The 23,061-nt window shown below is 40.1% G+C and overlaps 1 protein-coding gene across 1 annotated transcript in view; it reads right to left on the reverse strand.

Annotated features, from left to right (window-relative positions):
• Positions 1 to 232: 232 nt before the first annotated feature.
• Positions 233 to 23,061, reverse strand: part of LOC309819843 (uncharacterized protein) — a gene marked incomplete at both ends in the record, with an annotated part of 97,374 nt that continues 74,545 nt past the window's right edge. The window contains 5 exons of the mRNA XM_082650311.1: positions 233 to 332; positions 2,273 to 2,408; positions 10,356 to 10,542; positions 12,298 to 12,340; positions 14,100 to 14,257. Of these exons, the coding sequence (XP_082506437.1) occupies positions 233 to 332; positions 2,273 to 2,408; positions 10,356 to 10,542; positions 12,298 to 12,340; positions 14,100 to 14,257 (624 nt within the window). The remainder of the gene's footprint in view (positions 333 to 2,272; positions 2,409 to 10,355; positions 10,543 to 12,297; positions 12,341 to 14,099; positions 14,258 to 23,061) is intronic.

The following is a 23,061-nucleotide window of genomic DNA, read 5'->3' on the forward strand; positions in this document are numbered from 1 at the left end:
CCCATGGGGGAAAAAATATAGAGGTCTTAATGATGTTGATATAAGTTATTTGAGTGTCACATGAGATTTTGGTGTTTTGGTTCAGAATCAAAATTATAATCTTATCACAAAATTTTAATATATTGGAGGAACATTCATTTGAAAAGCTATATAGTGATAAATGTTTTTGTTTCTTCCCACAACTAGCTGGTGGTGATTTTGTGGATCCTTTCTCTTAAGATTAGGATTTCAGTCACATTCTGGTCTCTTCTAGAGGTCGATTCATGAAGTCTTGAATAGCCTGATGCAAAGGAAGCCATTTTTTGATAGACATTTTCAGAGCTGTAATCCAGCTGCAGAGATAACAGCACAGGACAGGTCATTAAAAAATTGTTGGACTCTAGGGAGGTGAAATGTTACAAAATCTTTTAATTTATCTTGTAAATGTTTCTCTTTGTTATTTAGTTCAAAATTAATATAGTAAACCATGATCCTTAGGTTTTGGATTGAACAAAAAGGTAAAACACCAAAAGAGAAATATGCAGTGGTAGCTATGATTTAAATCCATGTTAATGTAAATAATAGGGCCAGGAGAGGGTACAATGTTAGTAAATAGTGATTAACGCAGTTATAGGATTTAAAAATTATTACTAGTATTTTCTGTTTCTATTTAAAGTTTAGTTGATCAAATGTATAGTAATCAAATATTGCCATTAGGACCAAATACTTCTTTGTCATGTTCTTGAAACCACAGCAAACACTCCAGTTAACTCTCCTCTCTCTTCCTCTCTGTTCCTTTCATTTTCTTGGATGATGTTTTATAAAAAGTGCCCATATGATGTTTATTCTAAGGGTGGTTAATAGGTGTTATTTTTTTAAAGTAGTTTAGGTCAGATAAGCTTAGGTAGTGGGAGTTAAGGGGAGTTAACCAGGATTCCTTCCAGCAATGTGTCTCAGAAACATTGAGTTAATATACTTTGTGATTCTCTGAGAGGGGAATACGATTTGTATCATTTCCTAAACTTATTTCACTACTTTTGGGGAGTGGGATATCTTGTGGAACCAGAGTTCCATAAACCACAATTTGTGAAACTCTTGCTCTTTTAAATATTTCTCTAATGACTTAATATTGTTTCCTCTTGATAGTATCCACTCATGGATTTGGCAGTGAGATCCAAGTATTCAACTTCCTTTCTTAGAGAAGCCAGTAAATTTTATCTGATAGGAGTTAACTCTCTTTCAGTGATCCCTTTTCTACAATAATAGAAGGCTGGAGCCTCACCTTCAAGGGACCATCTTTATCTGCCACCAGATTATACAGCACAGTCTGAGGAAGAAGATCCTGGCAAGTATCTAGCAATTCTATATTCATTATCCTCCCACTCTAGCCCATGCTTAGGAGTGAGTGGAGCAAGGAAGGTTACATAACGAGGGAAGGCCTAGGAAATCCTTTTCCCTTCTCCAAATGGTCACTTGCTGGAGATTACTGAAATTCTACTTTTGGAGTTTTATTTCTTTGGGTTGAAACAGTGAATTTGATTCATGCAAATGGCCCTGGAAGCTTTACCATGTCCTTTGTTTTAATAAATCACTGTAAATTTCTTTATTAGATCCTTTTTATCCAGATAGTTGGAAGAAAGTGTCTGGATGGTCACCAAGCAGTTGAGGGTAGGAATGGGAGATGTAGGACATTGGATGTCCTGGGGATTGGAGTTAGGTCAGAGAGACTTGAGAGATGAAGGAGGATACTCTAGGTACTTCCTCTGTTTCATGGTTTTGTCTCTGTTAACTTTACTGCTGGGTTTTTCTCAGAATCTTTACGAAACCAATACCCATTTGTACATGCCAAGTTGGATACTAAACATACAATTTAGATGGATGAGTCCTGTGCCCTTCGATGGCTTATAACAAAACCAAACAACTGACCAGATGGACATATCAATAAGAGTTATGTGGAAGGTGGTGAAACAACAAACCTGTGAATTAATAAATTACAATATTTACAGGTTACACTGTTAGTGGATTTTTTATGTTGAAACCTGAGTCAGCCACTACCTTGGGAAGAACTATGGACTCCATTTTCATTTGAAAAAAAATACTTCTAGAAGAGTCATCTTCTATGCATTGAAAGAAAAAAAAATCCTGGGGAATATTAACTACAGGGACTATGCAAAGAAAGGGAGATATTTAATTGAAGATGTGGAGTTGAAGTTGGAAAATAAGGATAAGGGTTTGCTTAGAAGGCTCCTGTCAGGACTGATAAAGAAGAAGAAATACGTAGACCTTGACTTACCGTTGGTTTTCTGTCTTATTTTCTGCACAGAAATAGAAAGTCTTGAATTCTTCAGATGGAGGTTTGAGTTCAATTACTGATTGCTTGAAGCTAAGGGTCTGCTCATTCACCGTATATCCTTGTAGATAAAGGCCACCTACAGAGGGTGAAAGGAAAAAAGCAAGTGAGGAGAATAGGGAAAGAGTAAGATGGAGAAAAAGTCTGAAAAGGTGTCAAGAAAATTTTGTATCTGAAGGAACCTCTAGTCCAGGTGTCTTGTTTTACAGATGAAGAAGTGAGGCTCCAGAAGAATATATATTGATAACTTAGGTCATCCACTAATAATTAATGGCAAGACTGGTAACAAAGTTTGGATTTCCTGTTTTTCATTTCTACAGTGTTCTCATGACATGTTCAATATTTAGCTTTTTGTTACTATGGGCCTAAAGCAGTTTCTTTAGGTTACTTCTTTTCGTGTGTTCCTGGAGGACACATTTTGAAATACATTTTTCAGTATCAAATATTGACACCTACAATATTACATTAGAGGAAAAATTAAATAGTATTTGTTTGGGCAGAACCATTAAGACATCCTGAGGAGTTATGAAGATGGCCAGAGGTTTCTACAACCAACATAGATTCTCACCTTCTTTGTGCATATGCAAAGCACATTTAAAATATGAACCCACAGGGTGATGTGAGGGCACCAACTTGAATTAAAATGAGAATAAATGACTGGTTTTAAAAAATGACATGGTCCTTTGAACCTATGTTAATGGTTATATATTGCTTGGCCAGAATTCTGTTTACATTGTTTAGGGGTTGGAGTGTGGGGAGAAGTCATCAGTCTAGGAGAAGGTGCCGAAAAATCAACACTTGTGTGTTCCTTATGGTAACCTGAGGTAACCTGAATCTCATGCAGATACTCTAGGTAACGTCATTAATAGTGATGATTAGATTTTTAGATCTCTTTCTTGTGCTTGCTAACTCGTATTATTCTCGCTCCCCAACCTCCCACTGTCCCCACCCCAGTAGCCACTTTACTGCACTATACTAGCAAAGAAAATGCCAAAATACGACTGGGATTTTTGCTACTCTATGGGATAAGTATTCTATACTGGTATGGTAGTAAGGGACTGTGAAAGGAAAATTTGGCTCATTTTTGTTTTTCTTTGGCTACACTTGATAACAATATACACTGTCAGGAAGTCATAAATTTTTCTTTTTAGACAGAATGAGTGGCTTTTGGACTTTAAAAATTCTTTATAGAGGGGGTTTAGTTGCACTATTAAATTCTTTAAAATTTTTCATTTAAAAAGAGTCCATTTTAGGGGCTTCCCTGGTGGCGCAGTGGTTGAGAGTCCGCCTGCCGATGCAGGGGACGCGGGTTCATGCCCCGGTCCGGGAAGATCCCACATGCCGCGGAGCGGCTGGGCCCATGAGCCGTGGCCGCTGGGCCTGCGCGTCCGGAGCCTGTGCTCCGCAACGGGAGAGGCCACAACAGTGAGACCGCGTACCGAAAAAAAAAAAAAGAGTCCAGTTTAGAACTAACTTCTAGGAAAGCATTCATTTTAGAAATGGTTAGAATTTTTCCTTTTAGTAGGCTCCAGTAAAATGGTGTTTACCAAAATCAGAGAGTGACTTCTTTCTTTGAGCTAGACAAATATAAAACAACTTTTTTCAGATAATATTTACACAGCATAATATTCATCCATTTAAAGTGTACAATCACTGATTCTTAGTTTGTTTATAAAGTTGTGCAACCACCACCATAATCTACCTTTGGAACATTTCATCATCTCAGAAAGAAACTCCATACCCATTAGCAGTCACTCCCCATCTGCTTCCCCATCCTAAGCCTAGGCAATCCTAACGAACTTTCTGTCTCTATAGATTTTTCCTGGGACACTTAATATAAGTGGAATTATACGATATGTGATCTTTTGTGACTGACTTATTTCACTTAGCATAAAGTTTTCAGGGTTCATTGATGTTGTATCATGTACTAGTACTTCATTTATTTTTATTGCTGAAATTTCATTGTATGGATATAGCATATTTGATTTATCCATTTGTTAGTTTGGACATTTGAGTTTTCTTCAATTTTTTGGCTATTGTGAATAACATTGCGATGTTCGCGCGCAAGTTTTTGCATAGGTGTATGTTTTGGGGGTATATACTAGATGTAGAATAAGCAACGCGTTAGATGTTTCAAGACTATAGGATACCTAAGAACTTATCTGAGGGTTATTTTGCTGTCTTAATTCTCTGCTCCAAACAACAGTATACACCATTTATATTATGTACTGGTTTTTGACTTCTTCCTGCTTGTGAATTTCCTTTTCTCATATGTCTGAACAGATAAGAATACCTTCCTCCATTCCTACCCATTTTGAGAATGGACAGAAAGTTATGCCCAAAAGGTGTCTGCTACAAACAGGAAAGTTTCTGACACCTCTCCTAACTAATTATAGGGTAGAAATGATTAGCAGTAAAGTCATCCAATTATAACCCCATTACCTCATTTCAAGTGACCTCATTGGGCTGGTCTCTGTCTGTCATTAGGTGGCAGCAATAAATAGCAAGCTGGCACAGTGTTTGGACAGAGATTTCTCACAAGAACTATCCATTTGTTGCAATAATGTAAAATATATCTGAGCAGCACATACAGAACTTGATGTGATTTGTTTAAGAATAATAGTTAACAATCATGATTTGTTACTTCCAGCTCTTGCTGGAGAGAGATAAAAGGAAAAAAATTATCAAGTATACTGTGAATGACAAGGGGCTTCAGGCCTATGAAGAGGCACTTTGACTAACAGGCTTCTGGAATAATCACAGTGGCTTTTTAATATTAGCAGGCATAGGCCAGCCAGTAATACATATTGTTAAAGTACTAGCACCTTCCGTAACGGTGAGAAAAGACTTCAGGGACCTAACTGACTGGGGCTATTTCTCCGACTCCCAAAATATATATTTGAGGCATATTTAGCTGAAAGTAAAATGTGGGACTAGCATCTCATAGGGTTTTTACAGGAAATCAGGGCTGTGTTGCTTCTCATGGCTTTTGCTCTTTCCCCTCCTCTCACTGTTATCTTTCCCTGCCTCCTCTTCGCTGCCCTCGCTATTCTCTCAGCATCACAGGTGACTGTCACAAGAGCTAAGTCATGCCCCAAATACTACAGATACCTTCAGAAATAAGAAATATCATATGATGTGTCCCAGGTCTCTAATAAAGAACATAAATCAATGTAGTAAAATGAATAATAAAATAAAATAAATGAAAATAGAACAGTAAAGTAACCGAGATGCTGCAGCCAGGGGACCATGTCTCTGAAGTGGTGAATGTAGAAGGCTGAGTCTTAATAACAAAGCAGAAAATATGACAGGCATATTACAAAGATAATAGAAAGGAAACAACCTTCTTTAAATATTCTGTTTCTAATATTCTGAAAGAAAACTGACTGTGTGAACCAGGATATATGCAGAGATGGGGTTTTTGTACTTTAGTATTTTTCCACCTTTTTTGGCTGTGGTATAAAGATGTAATAAATACAGACCTCTACATGTTTTAATACAATTAAACCAAAAGTTTTGTGAAACATTGTGATGTATCATGATGCTTTTTATTCAATTAAATCCTATGCTATTGTTTTTTAAATACTGGTCACAATTTACTACATTGATTGTATGACACAGTAACAGGGTCAAAACCTGCAGTTTGATAAATACTGCTATAAATGGTAATCAAGGCCTGCTTCAAGGTTATGACCTTCACAGGGGAGAACTAGGAACCAAACCAGGGTGGGATGTGCAAGAGCCAAGCAGAGCTTGAACAATGTAAGTAAAGAACGAACTATAGATCAGACCAGCGCAAAGGTCATTTACTTAGTGTCAACTAGAAGAAAATGAGCATTAGAACCCTGTATAATCTTTATTAATATAATAATGATTCATATTCCATGCATATAAAATGATTAAGTTAAACTAAACATATTCGTGTGTGTAGTGTTCATGGTGCAGCATGGTTTCAGCCATTCAACTCAATTTCTTTGCTGTCCTCACAACTCCTTTGGTTGTTGGACTGAGTGGACCCTGGCTATTGCAGTCAGTGTGCTGATGTCCAGAGCACAGAGACCAGACACACAACATTACTGACCGAGTACTGCTTTTAGAAGACTAATTTCTGTCAGGGAGTGCTACACAGAGCATGGTGGCTAAGAGTTTGGGCATAGGATTTTGATAGCATTTGTTCAGAGTTTGTCTCTGTCACTTAATAGCTGGTTGACCAGTGGTGTGCTAGTTAACTTCTCCAAGCTTTAGTTTCTTACTTGAAATAGGACAATAACTGTGGATGTTTTGCAAATATTAGTTTTAGATAACGAACATGAAGTGCCTATCCAAGTCCTGGACGCATAGGAAGCATTCAATAGCACATGCTAACTTTCCCATTCCAATACACTTGAGCAGTATGATCCAGTCCTCTGGAAAAAAAAATGTGGTTCACCAGGGCAGTGACTTTCTGTGGACAGTGGAGAGGGGCATATTTATTTGGGGAATTTTCCACAGGAAATTTGGATTTGCCTCGATCCTATCTTAAGTTTCATTATGCAGGACCACTGGCTGTGAGCCTCAGGTCGTGATCTGAGTTAAGATGTATAAGAAGATTGAAAAGGACTCTTAGAAAAAGGATGTAAACCTCAATTTAAAATTCAAGTCTAGGGAAGGGTAAAGAACTTCAGAAGAATTCCTGCACAGCCACCTTAATGCTGAAGAAGGATTAGCAGTGGATTAACCCTGGGAGAGCTTCCAGCTGGACCCAACAGCTGTCAGGGTGGCAGTGGGGAGGCGGTGGCAATAAAGTACACCTTCTGGAACAAGGTGCATGCTCAGGCATCTTTTATTCAAGGAAGAGTAGAGTCATGTAAAAACAGAAATCACAGGCCTCTATTTTAGAACCTGGCCTAGATATAAAAATTCTGTTGGAATTTCAGTAAGGAACATGTTCTTTTCATTCATATTGAAATAATTTGGGCTAGAAATTAAGGACCTATGAAGATAGGATATTCAAGAAGTAAGTCTGGGGGCTTCCCTGGTGGTGCAGTGGTTAAGAATCCGCAATGCAGGGGACATGGGTTCGAGCCCTGGTCTGGGAAGATCCCACATGCCGCAGAGCAATCCTGTGCACCACAACTGCTGAGCCTGCGCTCTAGAGCCCGTGAGCCACAACTACTGAGCCTGTGTGCCAAAACTACTGAAGCCTGCGCTCCTAGAGCCCATGCTCTGCAAAAAGAGAAGCCACTGCAATGAGAAGCCTCCGCACCGCAACGAAGAGTAGCCCCCGCTCACCGCAACTAGAGAAAGCCTGTGCACAGCAACAAAGACCCAATGCAGCCAAAAATAAATAAATAAATAAATTAAAAAAAAAAAAAGAAAAGAAGTAAGGGTGGGAAAGAATGAATGGCTTTGAATTTATTTTTATTAGCCACAAAATAATGTATTTTCAGGAGAAAAATTTTAAAATAGATAGAAATTAGATAACTTCTTACAGCTGGAAAGAGTGTAATATGGCCAAAAGCCCAGGTATCTGGTGGCCTGAGTTCTGGTTTTGCCTTTGAATTGGCTTTGTAATCTTCTAATCCTTCTCCATTGTTAAATGAGGATATGACAAACTACAGTACCCACACTTCATGGGAATAGTGGCCAACTGAGTCAATTTGGTTGTTTACTCATTCATTTATTAAACATACAAAATATAGAGTCATCTCTGAGTACATAATCCCTTAGAAGAGAGAAATGGCCAACTAGAGATAAAATACAAAGTAGAGGGTGATAAGTGTCGCAAGATGGGTGAGTGTGGAAGTTCAGAAAAGTGAGATGCTTTGTTTACCTAGGACCATCTGGGATTCCTTTCCAACAGAGATGGCCAACATTTGAATAAGCACTTGAAGGACAGCTAGAATCTGGACAACTTGTGTTGGGGAATCAGTAGGTAGAGAATGTTTCAGGGGAAGGAATTAACATAAGCAAAGACATGGGGTCAGAGAAAAGTCCAAGAGGTGGGCTGTGCTAAGCAAATAGAATGTGACCATGTGTGCATGTGGAGTACAGGGTGCTTTAACACAGGAGTGGAAGAGAAAGCCAGAAAGAAGGGTTTGGGGACAAAGTAGAAGGCCCTAGAGTGCTCTGGATGCAACAAAGGACCATGGAAGTTTCTGGAAAGATGTGTGAAATAATAAGGATGAATATAAAGAAAGCTTTCACATTTTCCCCCTTGTCTATTTTTCCTTTTGGCTAGTGTAACTTAGGCTGCCTAGGTTCAAATTCTATCTTCACCATTTACTAGCTAAGGGAACTTGGGCAAATGAGTTAACCTTGCTAAGCATCAGGTTCCAAACTCGTAGGTGGGCTAATAACCTATTTATAGGATTGTTGTAGAAATTAAACGAAATAATAAGTAAAAACACTTACTAGAGTGACCAGTACAAAATCTTTACCCACTAAAAGATAACTCTGTTATCTGCTTTTACTGTTATTATTTTTAGGCCATTTATTAGTAGCTGTTTCCCAGCTCTCCAACCAGGACTTTTCTAAATAGGGCCTCCTCGGACCTTTCAGAATAAGGGAGGCCACTTAGTGGCTGTCATTACCATTTTAAACTCTTGGAATCAGTAGCGGTCCCTGGGCCCCAGGAGTTTGGAAGCACTTGGTTAATATTTAAGTTTGGAGTAATCTGAGCATTCAATCCTAAACATTCACTTTCTACCTATGGAAACATTCTCTTGAAAATGAACTTCATTGATTTGTTAGTTATAATGGTTCAGACTTTCGCAGTGATATTTTATAATAAAAGCCCCAGTCAATGACTACTTTAGACGTTTGTTTTGTCTATCTTCATTCTCATCCTGGAGTCAGGTGCTTAAAGCTGTGGATTTGGATTGCATAGGAACAGTCTGTTCTGAAAGTGCTTAGAGATGCTGGCTATTTCCTAATAGTTGAATAATATTCTGGGTCATGTTTTAATACTCTCAAAGTGGAAGGGTGAGTAAGTAAAAGAGAGTTATTGTATTGCTCATCCTGAGTGATGAGAAAAGGACCATAGTGTGATGCTCAGTTTGTACCTCTTTCATACCCTTCCATAAAGGTCAAAATGGTCACCAGATACCTCCTTCCCATTTGGCATGGCGATCTAGCTTAATTAAAGAAAGGCATTTATGCTAAAAAAAGGAAATTAAATGACTAAGATTCCAGGATCTTCATTACTGAAAATTATTTAAGGATTATTTGTTTGGGAAAAAGTTCAACTGCAAATAAAACATCTGTAATCTATTTTGTCAAAAATGACAAGAAGGCAAATAATCGTTCTTGTAGAAATCGTGCACAATTATTTTATTACTATATTATATTGTTTACATACTTATTTTTTATATATAGCTTTTAGCATATTAAAATATATATTATGTATAATATTTATATATAATTTAATAAATATATATACATTTTATAGAGAGAAAGCTTTTTGTGTCGAGTACTTTGTATGTAGAACTTAAGAGACTCTAAATGGCAATCACTTCATTCAATCTTCACAATAGTCCTGTGAAATAGATAGCTGTTTCCATTTTATAAATGACGAAACTAAGTTTTAGGAAGTTAAGTAACTTGCCTAAGGAAAATTGACAATTAATGTTCTTTTCATTACTCACTTGTCCAAGATTAGGGATACTACCAGAAAAGGGTAGAGCCACTAGCCAAGAAAACTACTGGCATTGACTCTGAATGTCATCAGTGATAAAAAGATGAAGGGGTTTAGTTTTTGTTTTCCCAGGCAGTAAAATCGCGGGGTTAGGGGTGCAGGCTCTGGAGTTAGGTTGGCTGCATTTAGATCTCGGCTTCATTGCTTACTACACGAGATATTGTCAAGTTGTGTAGACTTTCCAGTCAGTTTTCCTATCTGTAAAATGTGAATAATAATAGTATCCCTTCTCCAGACAATAACTGAACTAATTTACACAGCATAAAGTTTGGTAAAGTCTCTGTAAAGCTAAGATGTCATTACTATTATGACGGCAATTACTATTATTTCAGGTGAAAGTTAAGTCCATACCTGAGGCCTGGGTGGAGCGAATGCTAGCGTAGAAGTACAAGCAGCCATCCTTCAGAATGCAGTAGTGCTGGATCCACATGTCTGTGCTTCTGTCAAGTTGGTGCAGAAGGCCCAGGCACTCTGGGTTCTTGATAGCCAGGGGCGGGAGGCTCCTGTTGTGCAGAGTAACGTCTTCCCAGACATGCTTCTGCAGGTGTGACACAAAGGGATCAGCTGAGTGGCCATCCTGTGCCAATGGTCATTGACTCCCAGAGCCAATGACATCAGCACCAAGACTGACTTCAGAGAAGCTTCTGTCCTAAGTGATTCTATTGCTAAGGCAATCTGAATACTTGAGCAACAAGCCAGACAATCTGAATTTATCCATTGGCCATAGAGAATTTCTCCCTTTTCATGTCCATAGATATCCCTTCTCTTTGGCTTCTTTTCTATTGTGAGGAAGTCAAAAGAATTATCAGTGATGTATAGAAAGGAAATGGAAATGGGCAGCTCAGCAAAGGCTGTTGTTTAAAGGCCCTGTCTATAAGTGCTGGCCCCACTGTGTTATTTTACTCACCATTGGGATTGTCCTTCTAGCCCTGTTCCTGGTATGTCCACTGTGACTAACTGCAGCCCCTGGTTCATGCTTTACTTTATCTAGCACTCCCATTTGTACAAAGGAACGAGTTAAATGCCCCAGGCCAGATCAGGCCTTAGGCTCATATGGTCTGTGTAGTGGAAGGCCCATGATAAATCAAGATCCTCTACCCTGGAGGTCAGCCCTCGATCCATAGTCCTGAGGGAGTGGCAGGCTTTTCCTGGGAACTTGACCTGAGGCAGGGGACATGGTGCTTCATCCCTTTATCAGAATACCTTGCTGGGCACTGGCCAGTTTCTCTTCTTTATTGGTTTCATTTTTGCTCTTTAGTTTTAACACAGCAGTGCAAAAGATTTCAGAATGCAGAGCTGGCTGAATTCTTTGCTGTGTAGTGGGAGCCTGCTGGGAGTTTGGGTATTCATTTTTCACTCTGCTGCAGACACCCTGCGTGCATGAGCAGAATAGATCCCTCTTAAAAATATCGAGGCTCATGACGATGATGCACTGGAGAGACGGATGAGTGTGTTGAGCATTGTGTTCCAGGTAAAGTGAAACACAAGTCCTGCTGTTTATCATATGATAATGCCGGTGATTATTCTGAAAGTACAGTTACAGGGCATGGGGGTAGTACATTTAAGCTCAAGCAACCCAAATTTTCCTGAATGTACAAGAGCCAAAATATGTAGAGAAGATTATTGACAGTAAATACCTTTTTCTTGTAAGCCATTTTGTGAGGAAATGAGCATATTTAAAGGAACTCTATAACCTTATTAGAAATCATATCTATAGCATAAACATGAAACAATTGAATACTGAAGAAGTTTCTTCCCTCTTGACCAGGTCATAGCTCAGAAAGAAGGGTATCAAATGACTTAGGGGCTGAAGCGATGACTCACCTGTTGATCTTACAAAGTTATCTCTCAGTTTATAGGTCAAATCTAAATTAAAAACGATATTACTTCAGGGCTAGGAATCATTTTCTAATAAGCTGCTTGGCCAACAGCACTATCCCAAGATATCCCTGAGCCCTTGTTCTTAGGGAGTGTGAAAAAAACAGTAGCAGTGGTTTAACCTCATGGGGAACCACTGGGCTGTTCTGTGTCAAGGAGAAATTCCACCCCAGTTGGAACTACCCATTGAGCTCACGGAGAGGAATGTCATACAAACCGCTGAAAACAAAAAGAACAGCAGGAATGCAAGCACCTCCATAAAATCTGAGGGGAAAATCCTGTTGACTGCGAATCCCAGCTTTTATCGCAGATATGAGAAGTCCCAGGGTGGACTGCATGACATCTAACTTGATCCTTTCCCCCTCGGAGAAGAAAAGCAGAATGAAGGCACAGATAAACATCAAGGACACCTTACCTGGTGGACAGGATGGGCCGCTCTGTCCATTGCTTCAAGCCACCTGAAAGACAGAAAGATGAGAGGTGCTTTCTTTGGGGAGCTTGATAAGTGTCATTCAGAGGGCCTTGTTTTTCTCCCTGAAACCCATTGTTCAGACAGAAGAGTCCTGAGCCTCAGGTATATCTCATGGCTCTAAATTCATGGTTGAAGAGCAACACATTCTTATAAAATTGGTGTTACTAGGTGGCAAAATCCCACACCCACCAGGGGTATTTAAAATAAATTTATTTTTATTCTTCTCCTTTACTATAGTTTAATTAGTGCCTAAGGGAAAATGTATTCAGCAGGGCTGTATCAGCAGGGCTGATAACTGTAAGGCCCTGGCTATTAATATATGGAAAGACTGGTAAGTAGCCACTGTTCTAAGCCACCTCCCCAAGTGTTCCTTGGACAAGGTGGCCACCTTTAGTGCACTGTTAGTGTACCTACTTGAGGACTGAAATTTGTTAGTCTTGTCTCCTTAGCCAGGTGCCAGCCTATCTACCCCACCCCATCCTGCCAATCTTTCCCAAGTTTCTTTTAAACCCCATAACTTCCAATCAAACCATCCTGCATGCTTTTCTCCCCAAAGCTTGATTTAATCCCTCTGCACTTCTGTGTTCCATTTCTTCTTTTGTATGCATATCTGATGCTATACCACACCCTTCATAAACTCCTCCCTCACCCATACGTCCAGAGACCTTTTCTCCCCACCCTCAATTCCTACGCCACATTGTCTTTTCCTATAGCACGGCTCGATTTCTATTTTGCATTAAAAATCCTACCTTCTTGGTTCAGAGCTGTTTTGAAGGCAAGGATTGGTGCCTAATCACACTAATAGTCCTCAGAGATTTTAAAACAGTGTCTTGGACATATTAGCTATCCAGTAAATATTTTGTCCGTGAATTGAAATACAATTAAGTTGCTATCAGCATGTTTCCTTGTTTGTCCTATAAAGAAACATGCATTTGAATACACAATGTTCCACAAATAGAGACAGTATATTGTTTGCCTAAGAGGTTTCAGACCTAGGGCTCTCTTTAAAATTGGAGTCCAAATTCTCTTAAAGAGATACGGCATTCTTCTAAACGCTGTTGACCCATTTTTTTGTCATTGTCTCCCTCTCCCCCATTCTATCCCACCCATCACCCTAAAGTAGCAGTACTTACACAGCAGTTCTGAGTTGACTCACTGGACTGACCAATGATCTCCATTCCCTCAGGGTGACACACTGAATAATGATCATAAGTTGCTGGATGCTTAGAGTTTGTAGGCTACCCTCTTAGAATGCCTTCACACTTTTACCCTCAGACTGGGTTGTACGCTTACAGACTGTCAACTGCATTAATTCCCCACAAAGCTATATTATTATTATTAATTTTGCTCATTTCACTGTAGTGTGTTAAATTGTAACCCAACTACATTAGTTTTATTCCTCTGACTATCCATCCAATTAGTTTAAAATATATGAATCTGGCAACTTTTGGGGAAGCTAGATGTGAACTGTGGCAGTAGTGAGCTTTTTTAGAAAATATAGAGATCTAAGGTAAATGAGTTAGAAGAAGATGCTTCTGTTCTTTGGAAATTCTGTTAGGAAAAAACTTGGCAGAAACATGAAAATCCAAACTTCTCATACATAAGAAAAAGACAGTTTATTGACTCATGCTGTGAATTTGCTGTTCCCTTCCCTACTTCCAGTCCCAAGAATCTGTCAGATTGCTATTGAAGAAGCATTCCCCCACCCAATGTGAAACTAGTAAGATAAAAGAATAATCGATTACCTTTTCATTTCTTGGTTTGAGGTTGTGCAGAGGTAGAAAGTTCTATTTCCAGACTGAGGCACACAGTTAAACACAAATGGTTTTCCCAAGCTGCTATCAATGCCAATTTCTGCACCTTCTAATTTTATTACGTCTAGAGGTGGGCATTTTCCTTCATCCTGTAATTGATAAGAAGAGGTTCAGGATGGGCACTGCAACTAAGCAGATAAGGAAGAAAATGAGGGAGGAAAGGAGGACTAAAGTTATTTTTCTGAATTGATTGTTTGTTTTGTTCCGAAATGAAACTAAAACCAAAATGAGTTTTTATAGATTATGCTCTCTGTGATATATTACATCAAACTCCAAATTTTCTACATCCCTTTTGAATAGCCTCTATTAATATGCATTTATTTATGTCAACTTGGGAGAGTATCATTAATCATTCATGCCCATTTTTCCCATCAGAGGAAAGAACATCAAAAGAAATTGATGTTACAAAATATATGTTTTTGGTAGTGGCATGAGAGCTCTAGTTAGTGGCTATAATTAACATGATTCCATACTTATTGTGTGTCAGGCCCTCTTCTAATTTCTTTAAATCTATTAATTGATTTATCTTCACAAATGCTTATGAGGTAGTTACTTTTATTATCTTTTTTTTTTTTTTTACAAGTCAGGAAACTGCAGCATAGAGAGAATAAAGAACACTTTTCCATAAATGACAGTAGTTTGAAACATGTATGCAAAACTAAAATCAGTCTGTAGGTAAATTTTTGCTATTTGTAGTTATTTTACAATTATATGTCAAAATATCCTGTCCGTTATTCATGTCTTTTCTAAAAACAGCTGTACTGGGATAAAATTTACATACCGTAAAGTCACTTATTGTACGTGTACAACTTAGTGACCTTTAGTGCATTTACGGAGCTGTGAAACCATTGCTACAATCTAGTTTTAGAACTCTTCCATCAACCTCCAAATTTCCTTTTGAGTCTGTGTGCAATCAGTTGCCACCCTTGCCCCTCCAGTTACAGGCAATCACAGATCTATTTTCTGTCCCTATAAAGTTGCCATTTCTAGACATTTTGTATAAGTAGAATCATACACTATAGGGTCTTCTTTCACTTAGTGTAATGTTCTCAAGTTTCCTCCATGTGGTAGTTCTTATTAGTATGTCATTCCTTTTTATTGCTGAGCTATATTCTACTATATGCATATGCCTCATTTAGTTTATCCATTCACAAGTTGATGGAGAGTTTTCTTTCCAGTTTTGGGCTCTTTCAAATAATGCTGCTATGAAAGTTTGTGCACAGGTCTTTGTGTGGACATATGCTTTCATTCTCTTTGGTAGATTACTAAGAGTGAAATTGCTGGGCCGTATGGTAAGTGTAACTTTGTAAGAAACTGCCAAACTGTTTTCCAAAGTGGCTGTACCATGTTACATTTCCACCAGCAGTGTATAAATGTTCCAGATTTTCCACACCCTCACCAATACTCTGTATTGCTTGCCTTTTTGGTAATAGCCATCCTACTGGGTGTACAGTGGTATCTCCTAGTGTTTTTTTTTTTTTTTGTCGTACGTGGGCCTCTCACCGTTGTGACCTCTCCCATTGCGGAACACAGGCTCCGGACACGCAGGCTCAGCGGCCATGGCTCACGGGCCCAGCCGCTCCGCAGCATGTGGGATCCTCCCGGACCGGGGCACGAACCCGTGTCCCCTGCACTGGCAGGCGGACTGTCAACCACTGCGCCACCAGGGAAGCCCTCTCCTAGTGGTTTTAAGTTGCATATTTCTAATGAGTGTTGATGCGGAACACCAACTAGCCCAGAGGTTCTTAATAAATTTTAGGTGATGACTTCCTTTGAGATGCTGATGAAAACTATGGACATCCCCCCACCAAAATACATAAATGTGTATGTGTGAATTTATACACATATACAAAAAATTTCTTGCAACCCACAGGTGGATATATACAAATACATGCTCCACTAAAAGTAAGATCTCATCGTTGTATGACACTTCAGTTCATAAAACATTTTCGTGGACCCTGTCTTTTTTACTCTTCACAACTACTCTATAAAGCAGGAAGCTAATGTTCTCCCCGTTTTCTAGAGGAAGAAACTGAGTTTCAGTAAGATGCCCCAAGGTTACATAGACAGAAACAGAACTTAAGCACTGGTTTTCTAGCTCTGTCTTCCACACTACATCTCTCACATGCCTGGTTTCTTGGGCAGTTGAAAGCTGTAGTATTTACGTTTTAGGAGACAGAATATTTCCTGAAGCCATGAGCTTTCCTGGAATATAGACAGAGATCTAAAATTTTGCTCTGTTTTAGTAAATATAAAGAAGGCAGCACATCTTATAATAATTGTCTATGGCCAATAATAATGACATTAGAAACCAGAAGAATATATTTTCATTTGCTTTAATAGGGATAAAGAGTTTGCATGCCTATAAGGAGTAACCTATCTTTCAGGAGCATCTTAAACTGCAAAAAGAAATGGGGAAACATAAAGCCTGGAGATTTTATTCTATTAATAAGTGACAGATGTGCTCATTTGCTAAGAGCAAATACTCAGTGGGTCTGCTATCCTTTGGACCCATTAGGCAGATAAGATGCTATAATATGGTTGTCTCTCTGTATCAGCACTATTAGGTAATTCTGAAACTACCAGTATTCTCCTTCATCCTTTCCTGTGGGACAGTGCAAAGAATACACTCCTATGACATATGACACACAACCAAGAATAGTATCTGAAGTCACTTATGAGTCTCTTTGCCTCTGCTCAAGTTTCATCTGTGTGAGGAGAATGAATGGCGAATGGAGTAGATTAAAAATGAGGGCTACTATTTCTTACATGGTCTCCATCATGGCCCATATTCCATTTTTACTAATCTAAGCTGCTGCCTCATTGCCCGTGATTACGAGCCCACTGTGGCCCTGGGAGCAGCTGCAATAAAACCATGGACACAGAGCCTGTGTAGCAGGTGCAGGTGCTCTAGCAGCTGTGCTTACTCATCTTACTCTTTTTCTCTTGGTTTCACCAGCCCAAGCACCTTTAAGCTCCACCGTCATGGAGGTACAACGGTTGGAAAAGGTTCTCCATTCCATCTAATCCTAATGCTGCTTGGACTGTCGTTCTATATTCCCCAATCAAATGTTTTCTAGAGATAAAGGAAAACAAATCTCTTTTCTATCTTATTGCCATGCCCTGGGGTCTTTAACTCATCCCTTAAGCAAAACTCAATCCTTCAGTTTGGCAATAATTCTTAAATAGGTTCTGTCTGATTCCTTCCCTCTAGCTCTGCCAAAAGTCTCACTCAAGCCAGAACTAGAAACAATGAAAATTCCTTTAAGACTTTGGCTTCCCCGCAACTTTATATTCTTCTTTCCAAGGCATAAGAAGGCTCTAGCTCCATTTTTCTATTCCTGAGACAAATCATGAAGCAGAGATCCAGCTGCTTCATGTGTGCAGGATTGATTAAAATAGCAGGGATGCTGAAGGGATTTACCAAGGAATTGTTTAGTGAGGTCCAGAAGCTTTTGACTGAGAATAAAAGAACTTGGGCTGTTTATGCCATATGGCCTTAGATGATGTTGACATTGTCAATCATGGAAATAAGATTTCTACAGCAATAATCCCAAAGGTCAGAGTGCTCAGAAGAGGGAAATAGTAAATAATAATAATGACAAAAACCCAACCCAGAGTGAATTCACTTCTAAATTCAATTATTTCTATAAAGAAAAATACAGACAAGGGCATTTGTGTCTGTCTGCAACTTGGGCTCTCTGGTAGAATAAAATTACCTACAGATATCTCTGGGTTATTTGTGTTGGTCAGAATTTTGGTTTGAACATGTTAGAAATTTTTTATTGTTGTTGCTAGGCCTGTTTGTCTAAGGGAAGAGAAAAGATTGGGACATTATACCAACATGGTTCATTTTATCTGAAGGCACAGCCATGAAAATCCACAAACTAAGGAGGAGGAAAAAGGCATCTTTAGCCATGAAAAAGAGCTGATTCTTGGTCGGGAAAACAGAGCCAAGATAAATTTAGAGGGAAAGAAAGCATGTCCTAAAGCAATGCACCACATGAAAGGGTGCATGAAATACACATCTCAAGTGCTGTATTTAAAGCTAGCAGATTGAAGCAAAATTGAAGATGGAGAGTCTCTCGGAGTCTTATTAATGATTCTGAGAACCCTTTATCTCTAGGCAGCAGTTTGGAGGCATGCCCTGCCCACTGGTAACTGAAAACCATCACTCCTTGGTAGCTATGAGATGACGGCCTCTGTTCACGTGCTACCTGATAGCAGCAAACCCTGCAAAGGCAAGAAGGAAAGATGTAAGAGTGCTTTCACTGTAGCGATCTTTGCTATCTTTGTCCTGGGATTAAATAGAAGTCTTGACTCTATTTAAAGGCTCAAGCCCCTCACTACACAACTCAAGATTATTATATACATACATATATGCATGTGTGTATTTGTTTATTTATTTATGCTTTCCTTTTTCCCTCCGGGCAGGCAAGGAAGGATGGATGAAGAACAGAGCGGAAAGTAAAGCAAGCATGTAGGTCAGGCCCTTGTTTGTAAGTGGTACTGGGTACCTTGTCAAAGCTTTGTGAATTTACTATTTCTCTTTTTGCTTTTATCAAGAACTTGAGATGATGACAATTTCATTGCACCCCACAGTCACAGCAACTCGCTAGTCTGAATAAAAGTATGGTTACTGTTCTTTCCCTGCTTTTATAATGCTGCCTAGCTTATTTGTGACAGAGGTAACTGGCTCCAAACTCAGAATTTTGTGCTTTTCTTTTCAGTTTGCCTGGAGTGGTGAACCATGTTTTCGGAGTGATAAATACATGCTGGCAACACCGTGTTGTTTCCTGGCACTAGGGAGACTGGGCTCCAGGAAACATGGGCGGCTTTGGGGGGCTGAGGGAGTTCATCTCCACCAACACATTATGCTGCACCCAGGCTTCCTGCTGGAAAGCTAGCCAAGTGGAGGGATGCTAATGATGTTGGGGTCCTGGCTACCTGGGCTTGACAGATTTGAATACGCTTCTGGCCTCAATCACATGTCTCATTTGTCAACATTTTACTTGGCTCCTAAACTGTCCCTTAGAATATAACAACTACAGCTCCATAGTTTTATTACAACAGAAAAACTATGAAGTAGTGAATCTAAGTAGTCATGACCCTGTTCAAAATTGTCAAGAAGTTACCAGGTTAACTGTAAAATCAAGACCTTCTACATCTTACGCTCTGCAATTGATTGATTGTCCTACGAGGTTTCTCTCTGAACTCAGTGTGCTGTTTTGTGGATGGATTCTAGAGCCAGACCAGCTGGGTTTGACTCCTCACTGTACCACTTATTAGGTCACTTATGTGACCTTGGTCAAGTTACTTAACCTCTCTGTGCCTCAGTTTCCTCATCTGTAAAATAGGGTTGTTATAAGGATTGTGTTAATATATATGTAGTGTTCAGAACACTGCCAGGCACTTTGTAAGTGAGCTGTACATGTTAGCTTTCATTATTATGTAGAATTTGATGAAAGTGAAGAGTAAGAACCTAAAAAATTAGTCAACCAAGAAGCTTTAAAACGGATGACAGGGGAACTTTATTTAAAGTAAGTTCCTATATATGTCTTTTCTTTCCTCCAAGAATGACATACTGCATGAACAAGGGGAAAGACTTAGTCTCTCAGAATCTGTGAGAATCTGTGTCCTCGTCTGTAAAATGGGGGTAGGAGTACCTTTCTCTGTGAGGTGCATAACAGCTGTTCAGTGAAGGTTCATTCTTTCCCACATCTGGGATCCACTTTCAGTTCAAGTACAAATGAAGCATCACTGTTATATCCCTAGGACTCAAAAGCCTAGGGATAAAGGAAAAGCCCCCGCTCCAGAACCACCGGTGGTATTACTGGGAGGAGGGAGCGGAGAGGGAGAGAGCCTGGGCGGCTTCACTGTCATATCTTGGAAGAGAGTTGTGATGATCTGAGTGGTTGGCTCCTGTGCCTGGATTCTTGTCATTTAGGTGACAAAGTTCATTAAATGTTCTCAGGGATTTGGAGGACTCAGTCCCTGCTTCTGGTTACACTTGGACTGGGGATCTCCCATAGCCCACAGGTAGAGGCTGAGTGCTGCCAAGAGCCAGGCCCTTACTCCTGGCCCTTCCTCCCCCTGGGATCACATCCTGAGAGGCTGCTCTGGGGACCTTTGCCAAACCCTGCCCCTCCTGGATTAAGATTCTACCTTTTAAAGGATTTCTCTCTCTTTACCACCCACGCTCCCTCCCTCCCTTCCACCAATGTTTACTGAGTGTGTCTGTACCTTCTGCCGGACGTTGTGCTAGGCACTAAGGACCTACATGGGCTTTAACCTTAGGTGGATTTCCTAGTCTTCAGCCTCTCTCATTCTTGACAATTCCTTAGCCCCTTTCTGGCCATGTTCTTAGACTCTGGAATTTTCCAAACCCAGCTTGTCCATTATTACTCATGATCCTTTGCCTTCAAAGAATCTTACCCAACCCCTCTATTTCCTTCCTGCTGACATCACTCTGGTCCACGGCCTTGGTATCTCATGCCTGTGTCACTACAGCAGCCTCCTGGCTGAGCTTCTCGGTCGCCAGTACAATCTTGACAGTGTAATCCAAACTGCCTGAAATCACCCCCGAAGGTCTGCTTCCATTGCGCTGCCCATGGTGACAGTTGCCAATTTATTGCCTCTTAGCTCCTAACGTATCCTTCACTGCCTGACTCCTGAAAACGGATCTTGAACCTTTAAATATCTTCCTGTGCCAGCTGGCATGAAGTTCAACTCCGCCGGTACAGAGCACTGGAGAGATACCACAGGAAGAAGGGCTCTTCTTCCTGGTTCCTGTGGATACTTCCAAAGGAACTAGACAGTGCTTTCTTTTTCTCCATTACTCAGCCCTCGAGGTTTCTGCCGGTGCTAAGAGCTTGCAGGATGCAACTTCCCCAGGGGTCCTCCGTGCCCAGTTTGGACAGTAGTGGCATAGTGGGGAGCCCCAGACAATGAAACCTGTGCTTTAGCCCAAGTTTCTGCCTGCACACCTTCTCCTCAGCCCTATGGGGCTGGACATGTAGGGAACTCTGGACCCCTTGGCCTGAGGTACCCAAAAGTACCTTAGGTTCTTACACAGGAAGGCCTCTCCAGACCCCAGTTCCAGCAGCACACACGGTAGCACCCCAGCACTATCTGTGTACCCAGGTCCCTCTGTGTGCCCAGGCGTCAGCTTCCGCTCACCAACAGTATGGACATTTGTTTCTGTGGATATTCCAGTGCAGACACCAGGGAGCAGTACCCTGACTCTGTGATTTCTATCTCCTGAATGGACCCAGATTGATAGACTCATGAACACATCAAAATATCCAATCAGGGTTCTCCTGCTGATTCCCGATCCCCTCTATAAACAGGCCCCACCAATTCTATCTAATTTTGTTAGTAGTCCTGTGTCCCAGGAACATACCACTCATTCTTTCTCTGTCTGCACTCAACTTTCCCTCACCATTCATGCCCTCCCATCTCTTTTCCTCTCATTCATATTCTAGCCGTCCTTCAAGGTCTAGCTCAAATTCCTCTTCCTTTGTGAAGTCATGTTTTTCTTCTTATAGCCATCACCATTCTTTCTCTTCTTACAAAGCATGCCTGTGCCATATAATTGAGTGAGGAATTATATAGTGCCTCTTGTGGTTCTTTTGTTTTGGGCAAATATTTATTGAGATTGAGTTTTTATCACACACCAGGAACTGTGCTGTGCACTTTTAGTCATTTGATCATCTCATCTTGAAGATTCTCCATCAGATACTCCATGTATGGGCCGATGTGCTCCCCTAAGAGTCACGATATAATTTAAAATTTTTCTTCTTTCTCTGGGGAACCAAGTGAAATTAGCAAATTAGGACTATGGTCTATTGTTCTTAAGTAAGATGTCATAAGGTCAGAATAAGGTCCCCCTTTTCAGAAGATAAACAACAAGTTTATAAACAGGGGGAGAGAACATGTAACATGTGCCACATTCCTGTGAGAATTCTCTCTATGCGTCTGGAAATTATGGTGGCCTGCTGGTTTAGTATATCTAGTAAATAATAGACAGGAGCCTTCCCATTGAACCTACCTCCAGTGAGATAACCTATCCTATGATCCACTGTGAAACCCCAGGGAGGTAATAAAAAGGGTCAGAATACCACCTGCTCTTTTCAGTAGTTGCTTTGTTATATCCACAGAGTTGACTGAGAGTTTCTAGCAAACCCTTTTCTGTTCAACCTCAAGAAATCTTCTAGATGGCTTAGACCTTTGAGAAAGGGAAAAGAAATTTCGAGCATATTGCTGAAAAAATAGTGTACGTGATTTCTGAATGCCATTGGGTCTTGCCTGGAGTGAAAATTAAATGGTGGCAAACTGACCCTGACTCTTCACATCTAGAAAGATTTGTCTTAACACTCTTTGTTGAGTTGGGCAAGGTTGTAAAACCATCCCACTATGATGGCTATATTATCTGCATTCTACAAACAAGGAAATGGGGGCAAGTGAGGTTAAGTAATTTGACCAAGGAAATGCAGCTAATAGGTGGTAAAGCCAGGATGTGAACCATGGTTTACATAACCACAACATGGGACTGTCTCCATGAAACAAGATGTATTTCGTAAAGGCCAGATTTCCTACCTGCCGTGTTCACGTTCACCTTGGGAGAACGGGGATGTTATTATCCCCATTTTATAGTTCAGGACTAAGGCTTGGAAAAGCTCGCCGAATTGCCCAGTTCCACTCAGGCAGAAAGTTAGCAGCATTGAGGCCTGAATCCAAAGCTGGTGCTCTTCATCTGTCGTGAGATGAACTGTTTCACTTGGGTGTTATGGACCAAGGTAGATACCAGCTCCATGTGAGCAGACAGTGTGTGTTTTTCACAGATAGTAGGTAAGACAGTGCTGCAGCAAGAGGAAGTTCTCAACTAAATACC

This window comes from Grampus griseus (assembly GCF_964374135.1).
Source record: "Grampus griseus genome assembly, chromosome: 3".
Classification (NCBI taxonomy): Eukaryota; Metazoa; Chordata; class Mammalia; order Artiodactyla; family Delphinidae; genus Grampus; species Grampus griseus.